Source organism: Melospiza georgiana, chromosome 16, assembly GCF_028018845.1.
Source record: "Melospiza georgiana isolate bMelGeo1 chromosome 16, bMelGeo1.pri, whole genome shotgun sequence".
NCBI classification, from domain to species: Eukaryota; Metazoa; Chordata; class Aves; order Passeriformes; family Passerellidae; genus Melospiza; species Melospiza georgiana.
The window spans coordinates 15291268-15305241 of NC_080445.1; the positions used below are offsets into that span (position 1 = coordinate 15291268).

The 13974-nt window shown below is 51.4% G+C and overlaps 1 protein-coding gene across 4 annotated transcripts in view; it reads left to right on the forward strand.

The window, feature by feature from the left end:
• CAPN15 (calpain 15) overlaps positions 1-13974 on the forward strand; it is a 58418-nt gene that overhangs the window by 5623 nt on the left and 38821 nt on the right. The window contains exons 3-5 of one of the 4 annotated variants that reach the window (XM_058035811.1): positions 61-231; positions 2828-2868; positions 10115-10431. In XM_058035811.1, coding sequence (XP_057891794.1) covers positions 10256-10431 — 176 coding nt within the window. In that variant the 5' untranslated portion in view covers positions 61-231; positions 2828-2868; positions 10115-10255. The remainder of the gene's footprint in view (positions 1-60; positions 232-2827; positions 2869-10114; positions 10432-13974) is intronic. The other 3 variants (XM_058035810.1, XM_058035812.1, XM_058035814.1) reach the window with 3 other exon arrangements.

Genomic DNA, 13974 nt, shown 5'->3' on the forward strand with positions numbered 1-13974 from the left:
ATGGGTCTGGAGTCTCAGCAGTCATCTATTCTTACATGCCTTTTGTCACTCTCTGTCCAGCAGCTTGGGGACAGCAGCTGCTCCTGCCAGGCTTGGTGTGCTCCCAGTGCTCCGTGCAGGGACCTTCTAGCATGCTCCTCCAGCCAGGCCTCTCAGTGGGTGCCAGCAGCAGGACACCAGGCTGACCCTCCAGCGACCAGCACTGCCCCTGCCAAGCAGGAATCGTGTTGGGTGAGAGGCTTTTCTGACTCAGCTGGCACTGGGCTGGGCTGGGAGGGGCTGCAAGGAAGGAAGGAGACCTTCTCCTGGTTTGTGAGCACAGTTACCCTGCTTCGTGTCTCTCATGCCTCTCGTTCTTGTCTTTCTTCCTTGTTTGAATTCCTCCTCTGAGTGTTTCTGTGCTGGCTGTGTGAAGGCTACGTGCTTAAATGGTGGGAATATCAATGTCCTCTGGTTTCCTCATGGTGAAGAAGGAACTGTGAAAGTGGAAGAGAAGTTGTGGGGTCTTCCAGCACCTCGCAATCTTAATCTCACGTGGCTGTCCCAGGGTGTGTTTGAGGCAGTGCAAGGACAGGGCAATAAAGGAAGAAACTCTGCATGGGTTTGCCTGCAGTAACCACAGAGCTGTGGCAGTTCCCAGCCCACTGGGACAGAGAGGTGACTCTTGTGCCTTGTATGGCTGGGAATTCAGAGTCTGGAGGCAGGACAAGGTGCTGGGAAGCCAGTCTGAGCTTGGACCATCAGGATGCATTTGCAGTGTGTGATGGTGTTTCCTTGGATTCAGATAATCCAGGTTGATGTGGCCTCATCCAGGTTGGGGCATTGGATGAGTAAGATGGACACTGGTGCTTGCTGTGTGGTCTGGCCTGGCTGGTTGTTATGGACTAGCTGGAATCTTTATGTGTTGTTGATGCCCAGCCACAGCAGAAGGTTTGCAGGCACCTCTCATGGCTTTGGTCAGTGAAGCTGGGCCATGAGCACTCTGGTGTTTGGCTGGTGACTGTCAGCAGGCAGGTGTTGGTCACATCTCCACCACGGCTCCTTCTCATGGCTGAGAGGGATGAGGTGGTGTTCCTGCTCTTGGATCTGTTTTGATGCAGCCTTGGAATGTCTTCCAGAAGCTCCTGACCTTGCCATGTCTCTGCAAGCAGAGCCTGCTGGAGGGAGCCTGGGGGTCTGCAGCACCACACAAGGCTCAGGCCTGTGGATGTACTTTGCAAGGCATGTGGGAGTGGCTCCAGTAACATGAGCTCCTCTCCATCTGCCCTTTTGGTTCAGGATGCAGCCAGCAGCCCTTGGTTAAAGCCCTTGGTTAAAGCTCAGCTCCCTCCTCATGCTGGAGGTACCTCACATGGCTGCCTGGCTTTGCTCCACCATTACTCAAACCATCTGCATTGTGTTTCAGCCCTCTCAGAGTACAGCCTTTTCCTCATGTGACCATTGTGTTTGTTCAAATGTCTGTTCCCAGAAAATACTGCTTAAAGTGTGTGTAATTGAACACATCCTACAATTCCAGCTGCACTGGTGTAGCTGAAGAGGAGCCACTTTGATGGAGACAGTGAGCCAGTAAAGCTACTCTGGTGAGGAGAGGGGAGGTTGTGGTGGTCTCAGGCATTGTTTTGTTTGTGTCACTTCCTTGTGGCAGGTGTTATTCCACACCTGTAATTTCAATACAGGATAATCTCCTAACAGAAGCAATGGCATGGCTGCCACATAAGTGTGCAGAAGGATTGATGTGTTTTTCAGGTGTCATCTGGAGGTGAAGAGGTGGTGAGCAGTAACGTGGTGCTCTGTTATTAAATGATTGTGCTGAGCTGTGCTTCCCTGTTGCTCAGAGAAGCTGTGGCTGCTCCACTCCTGGAAGTGTTCAAGGCCAGGTTGGATGGAACTTTTGAGGCAGCTTGGGATAGTGAAAGGTGGCAGGGGGTGGTAGGAGGTGGGATTTAAACTTCCCTCCAACCCAAACCATTCTGTGATTCTGATTCTAGATGAGGAACTTCCTCGCTGCCCCCTGAGTCTGTCTCACCTCCCTGTCCTCTCCCAGTTCCCTGTGCTCCTGGGGAAGACAGGGGCCTCTTGTGCAGCTCTCAGCAATTATTGTGCTTTTATCTCTTGGTTGTTTGTGATGGAAATGCCAAATGGCACCATTGTCTGACAGGCTTCTTCCACCTCTGCGCTTGCCTGAGGCACAGCTAGAGATGTGTTGGCTTAAATCTAGGCCAGTTGGATGGAAATTGGGACGTGGTGCCTGATGAAAGCCAGGGAAGGCCAAATTGCATTAGAATGGCAGAAGGAGACAGCCAGGTGCTGCTGCCTGTGTGGCTTGGGCACTGCAGTGTGGACTGGAGCTATCTCTAGGAAGGGATGCAACTGGATGTGTCTTGGGCAAATGATATATTTACTGTCTGTGTAATCTGTGTTAGAATTACAGCTGTGACTGGAGTGTCTGGGGACAGTGTGCTCAAGGGACATCTCCACCTCTCAGGCTTTGCTTTCCAAGTCTGTGCCCTGAGTTTTCACTGGCTGTGAGACTGTTTCTTGCTGCAATTCTCTTCCCCTCCCTTCTGCAGTGGCCAGCCCTTCATCTGCTTATCTGTCAACTTAGCATGAGCTGAAGATACAATCCCTGCTGTCCTTTTGGGAATGACCTTGTGTCTGTGCTATGTCTGGGCCTCTATGAGTTTGGGTTGCTGAGTGATGGGGGGAAGGAACTTCATGGGTCATCAAGTCCAGTTCCATGCTGCTGAAGATGGGCAGTCATCTCATGCAGGTCATGAACTTGTCCAGGAACTAATTATTGGAACTCATGCTGTGCTTTTTTCCCCAGTGCTTCTGGAGCAGCTGGTCCAGAGGTCTGCTCTTGGAAAGGTTAGAAACCCTCCTCAGCTTCCAGTGTCCACTTTTCCTGGGTTGGTTTGCTGTGCCTGTGTCATTGCAGAGTGTTAGCTTGCAGATGAGATGATGACTTGCACATTTTTTTCCTTCCCTGGTTCTCTGTTACCTTTATGTCCTGCAGCAGTTGTGGCTCTGGTTGGAGATTTGTCCTGAGGAATGTGCTGAAGGCTGTTTTGTTTTCCCATTTGGGCAGCTTGGGTTGGCTGGGCCCATTTGTTTCCTTGTTGTGCTTTTGAGTGTTTCAAGTGCAGGTGGAGCTGTGAGCTGCACAGTTTGTGAATGTTAGCGAGCGCAGAAGAGCACTTTATGTGCTGCTGTCATTTTTGTCTTTTCTTTTTTAATGTTTGTCCTTGCTACTTGTGCCACCTTGCCCCTTCAGGAGGGAGAGATGTCAGAAACATTTGAATCAAGGTGAAGCTGATGAAGCAGTGTGTTGAAGAACCAGTGCCTGGCTCTTACTCGTGGCTCTTATTCATGTTTATCTCTAGCTGTGAATGTGCAATAACAACAGTTCTGTTCAGCACAGGCTGGCACAGCCTCAGACAGGAAGATCTGCTGTTTACCAAGCAACACTCTGCTATAAGTGAGAAAGAGGGGAAAAAAGTGGTTTATTGCTGCTGGGTAGCTCAGAGTGTAGTTAAACCTTTCAGAAAAAAGAGGAAACTAAGAGCACATGTGTTACTCAAGATGCATTTTTCCTGGCAAGAGTCCCATGTGTGTGCTCTTCTTGCAAAGCATCCCTGCGTATGCTCCTTCCCATTCAATCCTCAGCATATTGGGAGCAGGCAGGCAAGAGCTTCCTGTTTTTATAATGCAACTGGTCTCAGCAGGCAGTCTGTCGAGGTGATTTTTCAGCCTGACATCTTTTGTAGCTGGGGCAGCCTGCGAGCTGAGTAGGATGGCAGAACTCTGCTGCAAGGATTATAAACACGGGGAGGAAAAGATCTGGAAATGAGATCTGCTGCTAAAGCTTGCCGGGATTGGATGCTGTGCCTGGTGTTGTTTTGTTCCTTCCCCCGTGAGTGTCCCTGTGGCTTTTCCTCGCTGCTGGTGCAGGGAGGGCCCTGCCAGCCCACCCACGCCGTGCTGAGCTCCGGAGTCCCCACAATTGGCCGCGAATTGCGGGACGCACGCGGCTCGCTGCACTTCAATGGAGCAGTGTTAATTGACTTAATAGAGCCCTGGGCTTGCAGGGATTTCGTTGTGTGGGTTTTCTTAAACGTGTGTGCACTCAGACCCTTCTGCAGCAGCGCCCTTGTTGCCGTTTTCACGCTGTTCAGAAACTGCTTCACAGTTGTCAGTGGAAATGAGGTTTGAAGTTAACCCTTATTTTGAAAAATCCTTCCTGCTTCTCCTCTTTTTCTCCCTCCTGCTTGTGATTAAGATGCTGATTGCCCTTTCAGATCTGTGTAATCCCCTCTCTCAAAGTGACCGGGATAGATTTCCAGGAGCTCCCTGGATTATCTGTCACTGCTTTACAGTGTCCAGTGCAAGGGAGAAGAGGAAACTTTGTTCAGACTTGGATGATAGTTGCTGTGTGGCCAAGCTGGCTCTGCAATACATCTGCTTTTCCTATCAGTCTTTCACTTCACACTTCAGACACCTCTTCCTCTGCCTGCACACTTACAAAGAGTCAATGCTGTGCATTAATGCAGCTTAGCCCAATTCAGCTGCTGTGTATGAGTTTCTTCTGGGCTAAAGTTGGGCCAGAACCAGTTTCAGAGCAGCTGAAAGAAGCTAAAGACCCTCAAGCTTACCTTTGCATGTTGGTGTCTGTGGCCAGAGACCTGTGCTGCTGTTCTGGACTTTGTGGCAGGGAGTGTGAGATCCTGTTCTGTGCTGTTCTGGGACTCCAGGTTCAATTATCTTGTTACCTCATTAATAGCCCATCTGGAAATCTGCTTCCAGACAGTTCACTTCAGCTGGGGATATCTCTGCAAGTTGTGTACTGGTCTTATTTCTCACCAAGACCTGCAAAACAGCTCACTTAAAGCTTCCTGTCCCCTCAGTTTCCTGCAAGGCCACAATCTCTGACTCTCTTCCCTCAGCCCTCTGCCCCAGAACAAACATTTGGGTGGGTGAGTTTCACCCTTCTCTCCCTTTTCTGTGTCCTCCCATCTGCAGTGTTTGCACTCTGCCTGTCATCCTCGTGCCTTGCACACCTCAAGGCTCCTTGGCCCTGGCAGGTAAGGCAGAGCTTTCTGAGTCACAGAGCCCTGGGGAGCTCTGTGTGGAGGACAAGGGCTGGAAAAGCCTCCCCCATCCCAGCAGAACGTGCCAACCACTGTCCCATCCCTCCAGCTGTACCCCTGCCTCAGTCTGTCCTTGGAGCTGCCTTCCCACCCCTCCCTGGTAGAAGCTTTGCAAGGAATTGGAACTTGCTGACACCTTCATTTCCTGCCAAGACTGCAGCACTTGGGCTGGCTTGGCAGATGAGGGCAGGGAGAAAGAACAGCAAAACTTTGTCTTGTCCCCAGCTGTGTGCAGGACACCTGCTCAGCACAGAGTGTTCCAGCTCTCCTGCTGCACTTGAGCCAGGGAGCTCTCGTTGGGTTGGTGTTTGCAGCTTGGGTTTCAGTGCTGTGTCTGCCTGACGTGGGTGTCTTGTTGCTTGTCTGCTCTTCCCCTGCTGCCTTGTGGAAAAAAAGAGGATTTTTCACTTCCTCTCCTGGGGTTGCTGCTTTTCTCAGGGTCATCTCAGCCTGGTGAATTCCAGCCATGGTTTTGCACATCCTTAAGTCCTGCCACCCTGCCTGGAGCTGGGGGCTGGCTGGATCACACAAATGTTTGAGCTTCTTTTCCTTCCTTGGCTAGCAGAACACCATCAGACACTTCCCTTTGCATTCTTAGCTATCCCAACCTGCTCTGGCACTTTATAACCTCCTTAGGCTGCCACATCTCATGCTGTGCACCTTGCAGCCCTGCACACCATTCCCTGCTTGCCCTGGCCTCCCTGGGCATGTGCCTCCTTCAGGGCAGATCTGCTGTGCATGGAGGCAGCACTGGTGGGAGGCCAAGGCTTGCCCATTCCTCCAGGATGTTTGATGTGCTCTCCTCCAGCTGGATTCCCCCCTGCAGCCCCAGCTCCTCCAGCTGTCCTTGGTGTTGAAGGGTGTGAGTCACATCCTGCAGTCCCCAGGGAGGAGGCTGCTCCTCCAGGGCTGTGTGTGGGTACTGGACAGTGAGAGCTCTTCAGGAGCCCTGGCTTCTCCCTGCCAGCAGCAGCTGGCATGGGGCAGAAGGCAGAGAGCTCCTCCTTTGCTGGGGATGGTGGTATACCAGCTCCCAGCACATCTGGATCCCCTGGGAATGGTCATGGCTTCAGGAGTGTTTGGACAATGCTCTCAGGCACAGGTGGGATTGTTGAGGAGTCCTGGTGCAGGACCAGGAGTTGGACTTAGGATCCTTTTGGGTACCTTTTAACTCAGTACATTCTGTGGATCTCAGTCAGCCCCCAGACAGAGGAGCTCCCACAGCAGAGGGAGGAGAAGGGCTGGTACTTCACCTTCAATCTCCTGCAGCTTCCTCTGGGCACAGCTTTGAGGGATGTGTTTCCCTCAGGTACATGGTGAGCCTTCTCCTGGGCCAGCTGCTGGCCCTTACTTCAGACCAGAGCTGTCTGATCTCAGTGTGTCTGATGGTATTTTCATTCCTGGATCTTCCCTGGAGCAAAGGAGTAGCTCAGGATTGACTTGATTTATAGGCTGGGGGAGTGGAGGAATTAATGAAGTGGCAAAGTCTTGTCCCTGAGTTTCCAAGGCTGAGAACCAAGGGAGGCTGGAAAATTCAAGCAGGAGCAAAGCTGGCTCGTGCCACGTGGATCAATAAATTACCAGGAAAAGGAGGATGTGGATATCCCATCACAAAGAGGGGCTGCTGCATGAGGGACCAGCTGGGGTGAGCCTGCCTCCCTGGTTTCCTCAGTGGCTGCAGCAGCTCCAGGGACCTCTGTCTCCTCTTCCTGCTGCGTGCCAAAAGGAAGAGTTTGAGGCTGATGCTAGGAAAAGTTGATCCTGCAACTTCCTAGAGGCATTGAAACACATGGGCTAGTTCCCTTTTTTTCTTTTTTTTTTTTTCTCTCTTCAGAGCCAAAACCTGCTTTGAAACTGGAGGGAAGGAAAGGGGATTGAGTAGATCCCCACCCTTCCTGCCTGCTCTGCTGTGACACGAGAGCTGGGGCCCAAGGGTCAGCACTGCTCACTGGTGAGGAGGAATAAGGTTATGTGGAAGCATCCAGGCTGTCCTGGCAGCAGGAGGAGCTCCATGGGACAGCTTTGCTGTCCTGCACACTGTGTACATGCCTGCTGCCCAGGGTGTGGTGCAGAATTTGAGGGAGGGTCTGCATCATGTAGCACAGATCAGGTTAAACAGCTGGGAGTGGCTTGTGGCTGGCAACATCAAACCTGGTTTCATTTTGGAAGGGATATTTTGAGAGCAGTTACCCAGCATCAGTTCAAACCTGGTAATTATTGCAGCTGTGAGGGGCAGAAAACCAAAATCCAAACTCAGCATCTTGCTAAGGTGCTTAACTGATAATTTCCATGAGTGAGATCCACCCTTCTCAAGACACTTCAATCTGTTCACGTTGTTGCTTCCTCCCCAGATTAGATAGGTGGAAGCAGTGCTTTGTTAATTAGAGAAAAAATCCTGCTCCCTTCTGCCAAGACAGAGGAACTCCTGGCACTTGGCTCCCTTTTAGTGACTGAGGCCTCCCCTGTTCAGCCACGTGCCTGCAGGTCATCTCCTGGGGCAGCTCCTTGCCCAGTGGCAGAAATTCCTCAAAAACAAGGCTGAGTGCTTCCAGAGTGGCTTTCTTCTTCCTTAATGACTCTTTCCCTTTCTGGGGTGCAGTTTCCATTCTCACCTTGACTTCTTGGAGGCTCCTCATTTGCTTAGTGTTGGCCAAAGGCATTTTGGGGCTCGGCATGGTGAGCACGTACTGCTTTGCATTGGGCTGGAACCTGCTGCCACTCCTGTTCTCAGACTGGTTTGCCCTCTCCCCACCTTTGGGCAACGCTCCCCCTTCAGTATCACTCATTGGCTGCTCTCACCTGGCATGAGGATGACCCTGAGGAGAAGGATTTACTGCTTTGCCTGGAGAAATCCGATTTCACGCAGCACTCACAGCCAAGCAGCCCAGTTAGACCAGACAGTCTCGGAGATCACTCCGACTTAGCGTGGTTATCCTCCACCTATTTATAGCTCCTTTCCTCTCCCAGCTCCACCCAGTGTGGGGTTTTACTGCAGGTTCTGAAGCAGGGCTCCCAGCCTTTCCCCACTGCAGAGCACAGCTGCCTGTCGTGGCTCCTGGAGGACAGCAGCACCGCAGTGGGAGCTGGCAGCGATGTGGGCAGCAGGCATGTCTGCCTCCTCTTGGGATGAGCTGAAACTGGCATTTCCATGGGCAGCTGGAGCAACTGAGGGTTCTGCTTTACCTGCTTGAGGAAGTGATCTTGAACCAGGCTGTGGAATTGCTTTATGTGGCAGTTTAACCCAACTCAAGGGGGAAAAAGGCTACTGACGCCTGAGCATCCTTCCTCGGATTGGCTCGGCCTGCATTGAGGGGCTGTTCTACCCACCTTGCCTTTACTTACCTATTTTATCATGAAAGAACCTGAGGGTTTGAGGTAAGAGACAGTTTGTTCTTCTAGTAGGTGTCAGAGTTGCATCCCCTGTGCCTTTGCTGCTGGGATGGGGTGGAAGAGCCAGAGACACCACAGGTGTGGGAAGACTGATGTCTCCAGATAGACTGATGGTATTTGGAAGTGCTCTTCCCCTCACATCGTGTGGCTTTCATGTAGCCAGAAAATCAGATTTGTTACAAATTAACTGCTTGAATAGCAGGAAATGAGAGGGGATGTGCCAGGGATCCTCTTTGGGTGGATGTGCAGAAATCAGTGAAACCTTGCTGTTGGTAGTGGGGATGGGGGAGCTGATACACAGCAGGGAGACAGCCCAATTAAAACAAGGAGGAGGTAGGGAAAACTGTGTTCTTGGACTTTTTTCAGATTTGTTTGGTTCATCCAGGCTTTGCAGGCTACAGAGACCATGACAGAGCAGTTAACATTCTCCAGTTAATGACCTTATGCAGGCACATTCTGGTATTGAGCTTGTAACAAAATTGCACCTGTTCCTTGAGCTGCTCCTTTCGGGAGTCTATTATCTATCAACGTCTTTCTTGATCCCTTAGATCAATCCTGGGATTGAAAAGCTGTATTTTAGGACTCCTCATCTCAGCCTTTTTACGGCAAAAGTAGTTTCTTTGCAAAGGTCTTTCTGTGGTTCATTCATCTCCTTAAATCCTGGTGGGTAATTGAATAAGCTCAGCTGTGCTAATTTTCCCATCTTCCTTGTTTCTTCTTTTTTGCTCTGTTAAATGTTACCTTGATCCACTGCTCCTGACATGCATCCAGATTGTCCTGCCTTTTCACTTGAAGGAGAGACGTGTGTGTGTTTCAACTTCTTTTAATACAGAGGACATGAAATGTTTCTGGAGTTTAATTGTGAGCATGCTTGAAGAATAAATTCTGAAAAGTAGGAAAGAGAGAGGGAGAAAAGGAGGAGCAAAGCCCCAGACCTGCTTCTGTGGGTAGCGGCGTGCTCAGGATCAGCTAAAACTTGCCTTGGGCTGAAAGTAAATAGTCACAGAAAATACTTGTGCAGATCCCCAGTGTGTCCAGTTCCAGTCCTACTGGGGTGTTAGTGGGAAACAGGAAAAGGGGAATATTTTATTTTATATGTAAGCACACAAACCATCCAGTGCTTGTAGCTGAGTAACTAGAACTGTGTGCCAGTCAGAGCCCAGTCTAACCTGGTGTGTGTGGTCCCCAAGGGCTGCTGGTTTGGGCTCCAGGTGGGCCTGGCTTGTCCCGTTTTCTGCTTCTTTCCTGTGTGTGAAGGACTTTGTGCTGGGTTCTGCTGTGCTTCCCTGTGCCTGGGAGCTCCTGGTGCTTAACTTGGGGGGAGCCTTTTCTAGAGCCCCCACACTCCCCATCTCCAGCAGCAAAAGCTGATTCGGTGACACAGCCCTTCCCTTCCCTTCCCAGTGAGCTCTGGGACGGGGACCCTGCTCAGAGCATGCATTGATAGGCTTTAAAACTGGAGCGTTGTTGCTGAAATCGTACCTTATCTTTCTCTCTTTTTCTTTCCTTTTTTTCCCCTTTCTCTGTGTTTGTTTGTTGTTGTTTTTTTTTTTTTTTTTTTCCCCAACTCTGATCAGAACCGACCCTCCTTTGTCCAGCGTGCTGGGATCTGTGCAGCAGCCCATGCCGCGGCGCCTCGCCCGTCCCAGCCGAGCTGCCCATGCCGCTGGCTCCCAGCTAACCTAGGCTCAATCTCGGCGTGGCGGGCAGGGGCAGCCATGGGGAGCTCTGCCTCATCGCTGGCCGCAGAGACCGAGTCGGACCATGGCTTCAGTAGCTCGCCCTACGCGGGGCACCCGGCCGTGGGCTGGTATAGGAGCAGCCCCGGCGGCCCCGTGTGGGAAAGTGCCCTTATAACGCGGCAGCAGCAGCACTTCCAGCACCGGCTGCGCAGGTAAGGACGAGGGGAGGAGCCTGCTCACCTCTCCCTGCCCCCTGCCCACTGCTCACCTCTCAGCTTCAGCCCCGCCGCTGCCTCTGCCACACCGGCTGCTTTGCATCCTACTCACTGTTGGGTCCCTGCATTCAGAGGCTCAGTTCAGTTCCTCGGGAAGCCAGAGCCAAATTCTCACTGATTTGAGTAGTGCCAGATCCTGGCTTTACATGGGGGGCTGATGTCTCCTGCAGAATGGGCTGCAGGACTCATCCCAGCTCTTCCTCTCTCACCTAAATTGTCAAGGTGGCTGCCTGGGAATGGGATCTCAGTTCCTTGTTTGCCATGTTCTCGTGGCTCCTTTTCTTTCTGGCCTCCCAGCCACACTGCAGTGTCTCAGGTGGAGGATTGTGTCTCCAGGTTGGGTGGCACCAAGTTGCAAGAGTTTCTGAACCTGGAAGAGCCAGAGAAGCTGTTTTCATGCAAAAGCAGTGAAATGCTTTTGAGTAACAGATCCACAGGAATGAAATGAACCAAAAAAGAATTACTCTTAAAACCAGATTAGTGTTTCCAGCCCTCAATTCCTATCCCACCTCGATGAAATCAGCATTTCAGATGTATCTCTGAGCTGTTGCCTCTGCCCCTTCTGCATCAGCCACTTGCATTGAGGAGTTTCTCTTGTTTTGGGGAGCTGGTGTCCTGCATTCAGTCTCTGACAAGTTGAGAGATTTATCAAAAAGCATCCACCACCCCTCTGCCCGAGGGCTTGGCTGTAGAGGCTGCCGTGTTTTGTACTGATAATGTTTGAGCCTTTGCCTAATGCCTGCTTTGTGTGGACTCCAGCCTGGATGGGTGTCCATACCTGCCTGAGTCTGTTTGGAGCTGCTGGTCATTGAGGAGTAGCTGCTTGCTGAGTGTCCCTGAGCTGTCCTGGCTTTCCCCTGGAGGTGTTTGCTGTGATGTTGGTGCAGTATCTGTGGTGCAGTCCTTGTTTTCCTGCCTTCTGCTGCTTCAAGGCCCAGGATGTGCTTCCTGGGCTCTGGTGCATGACTCTAGAGCCTCCAGCAATGTCAGGCTTTGCTCCTTTCTTGGGTCTTCTTGTTGAGCTGGGAACAGTGTGAAACCAATAAGTTGTTGTCTTTACTCTCTAGCATAGACTTGAGTAATTTTAAAAAAGATATTTTGTGCAGTTCCCAAATTCTGTTGCTGTGTGTGCCAACCTGTGTGGCTGGTCCACAGCTCTGCTCGGTGCTCTGTGCTGTGTGGGTTTGTCTCCTCTGGTTTAGAGGGATTCTGCAAACAGAGTTGGGCCCTTCCTGCAGGATTATCCCTTCTGGACTGCTGGTTATCCCTCTGTTGCCTTGAGGAGCTGGGAAGGTGTCTCAGCTCACAGATAACTCCCTGGTTTGGCTGTGCACAGCCACAGCTGGAATTTAGGAACTTCCAATGTACATCTGGCCCTGGGCACTAAAAAAGGCAGTGTGTCTGCAGCTGAGGCTGCTCATGGCTCCAAGTCTGTAGTTTGAGGAACTAAGTGATATCTTGACATGTGGAAAGAAATTTCCTGAAGAACCAGCCTTGGTGGTGGAGCGGATGTGGGGGCAAGAACAGGAACTGCCGGTCTTGGTGCAGATAACGCCGGTGTCCTGTGGGGACAGGAGTGCCTTTTGTGATAATTCCTGATTCCCCTGCTAAAGGGAGGGCAGAGCTCATCCCCACTCAGTGTGGCGTGGTTCCTGCAGGCAGGAAGAGCAGGGGCTGTGATTCACTAGCAGCGAGTTGCGTGGGAAGAGCTCGCTGCAGGCGCTGGTGATGGAAGTGGGTTCAAAAGCCCTGCTGAGATCAGCCAGGCTGCCAGGCATCAAAGGGCCGCCCTCCCCAGGAGCCCCGGGGCCCAGCAGCAGTGGGGGATTGGTTTCCAGAGAGGAACAGATAAATATATTCCTTTAAAAATTAAGTAAGTCAATAGAACAAGTCAGGGTAGGTATCCTGCCTGTGCCTGTCCTCGTCCCTGGAGTCACGTCGTGTAGGAAGGAAGTGGAGTACTGGGGAGTCAATTTGAGGCTGGGCAGGAGCTCTGGGATAGACTTTGCTTTTCCTGCTGATTTTCTGTCCCTGCCTGCAGCCACCTTCAAAGCTGATAATGCTTTGGCTGCTGTGGAGCAGCACAGAGCCAAGCTGCTCTGAGCTGTCTCAGGGATGAACACAAACCTTCCTTGGCAGAAAAACAGGGACACAAATAGTGAGTGAGTGACTTTGGTCTGTACTTGATGGGGGAGCTGGGGGAGTCATTCCTTATGGTGGGATGGGAATAAGGGGAGAAATCAGTGCTGTTTGGCTTTCAAGATTTAGAACCTGGGAGGAGGCTTCAGTGTCTCCTGTTGCCTGGGTGAGGCTGATGGTGTGGAATTCCCTGTCTGCTGAAGACAGGGAGACAAGAGGGAGTAGAAAAAGGGTCTTAGTGGTAGAAGCAGCAGACTTGTGACAACCAGATTGGAGTCCCTGGTCTTTTCTGGACAGGACTGCACAGTCTCTTTCTGTGTGTCAGCATTTAAACAGGAGTCTGTCCCTTTCCCAGCATGCCAGGAGGACAAGTTATTGAGAGACTGGAGGTACCAGGCATTAGGTGCATGGGGGAGGGATCTGATTGCAGAAATCTCTGCTTAGGGCAAAGATGTTGGGTTTAAATTCACCTCTGGTAGCTGTGTGCAGCCAAATTCTGGCTCAGCTACAATGAGCTCTGTCTTGCTCATGTGCTTGACCTGGGCTGTTGTGGGGTGGGAGGGTTCAGCTGAGCCAAGAGATCCATCCTGGCCAAGCTCCCAATGTGCCAGACCCTTCCTGGAGCTGGGAGCAGGAAGGGGCAGTGCCACAGGCTTGGTGCTGGCAGCAGGACATGGCTCCATTGCTGTGGCTGCCCCTGTGGGATGGTTTGGGAGCTGTGGGATCACAGTGGTTTCCAGGGATGGTGGCACATCTCCAAGGTGCATCCTTCCTCATTGCAAGGGGTTAGGAGGGAATTTGGGCTCTGAACTGTTTCCTGATGAGATTTGAGGGAATGTTCCTGTTCACCTCCTCCTCACTCCCAGGATTCATTAAGAGGGTCCTGTTGAGTACTGAGAACTTCTGGATTTTGCTCTTGGGAGGGGCTTTTGGGGAAAGGGTTGCAAGGTCTGTGCAGCTGACCTGGGGGTCTCTGCCCACTACTCACTTTGGCTGAAGCTCTCTGAACTCCCTTCTCTTCCATAAAATATTCATTTCCTGGGTTTCGTGCAGTGTTCTGCAAAGGATTTTTATTTTTCTATAAAAGCCTCTGCAGAATGAAATACCTCTGGGTCTCAATGACTGTGGAGGGAGGAACACACTCTTTTATTATTCTTTTATTTTATTATTATGGTATGCTAAAAATATGTAAATCTCCCTGCTTTTGAGGGAAGTGAGGGGACCTGCTTTGTTGTTGGCAGTGGTGGGAGGGCACTTGCTGTGCCATCCCCTGCTCCTGAAGCACCTCTCACTTGTGGGGAGAATCTCTGGGCAAGCCTGAGTGTCCTGTTTCCATGAACA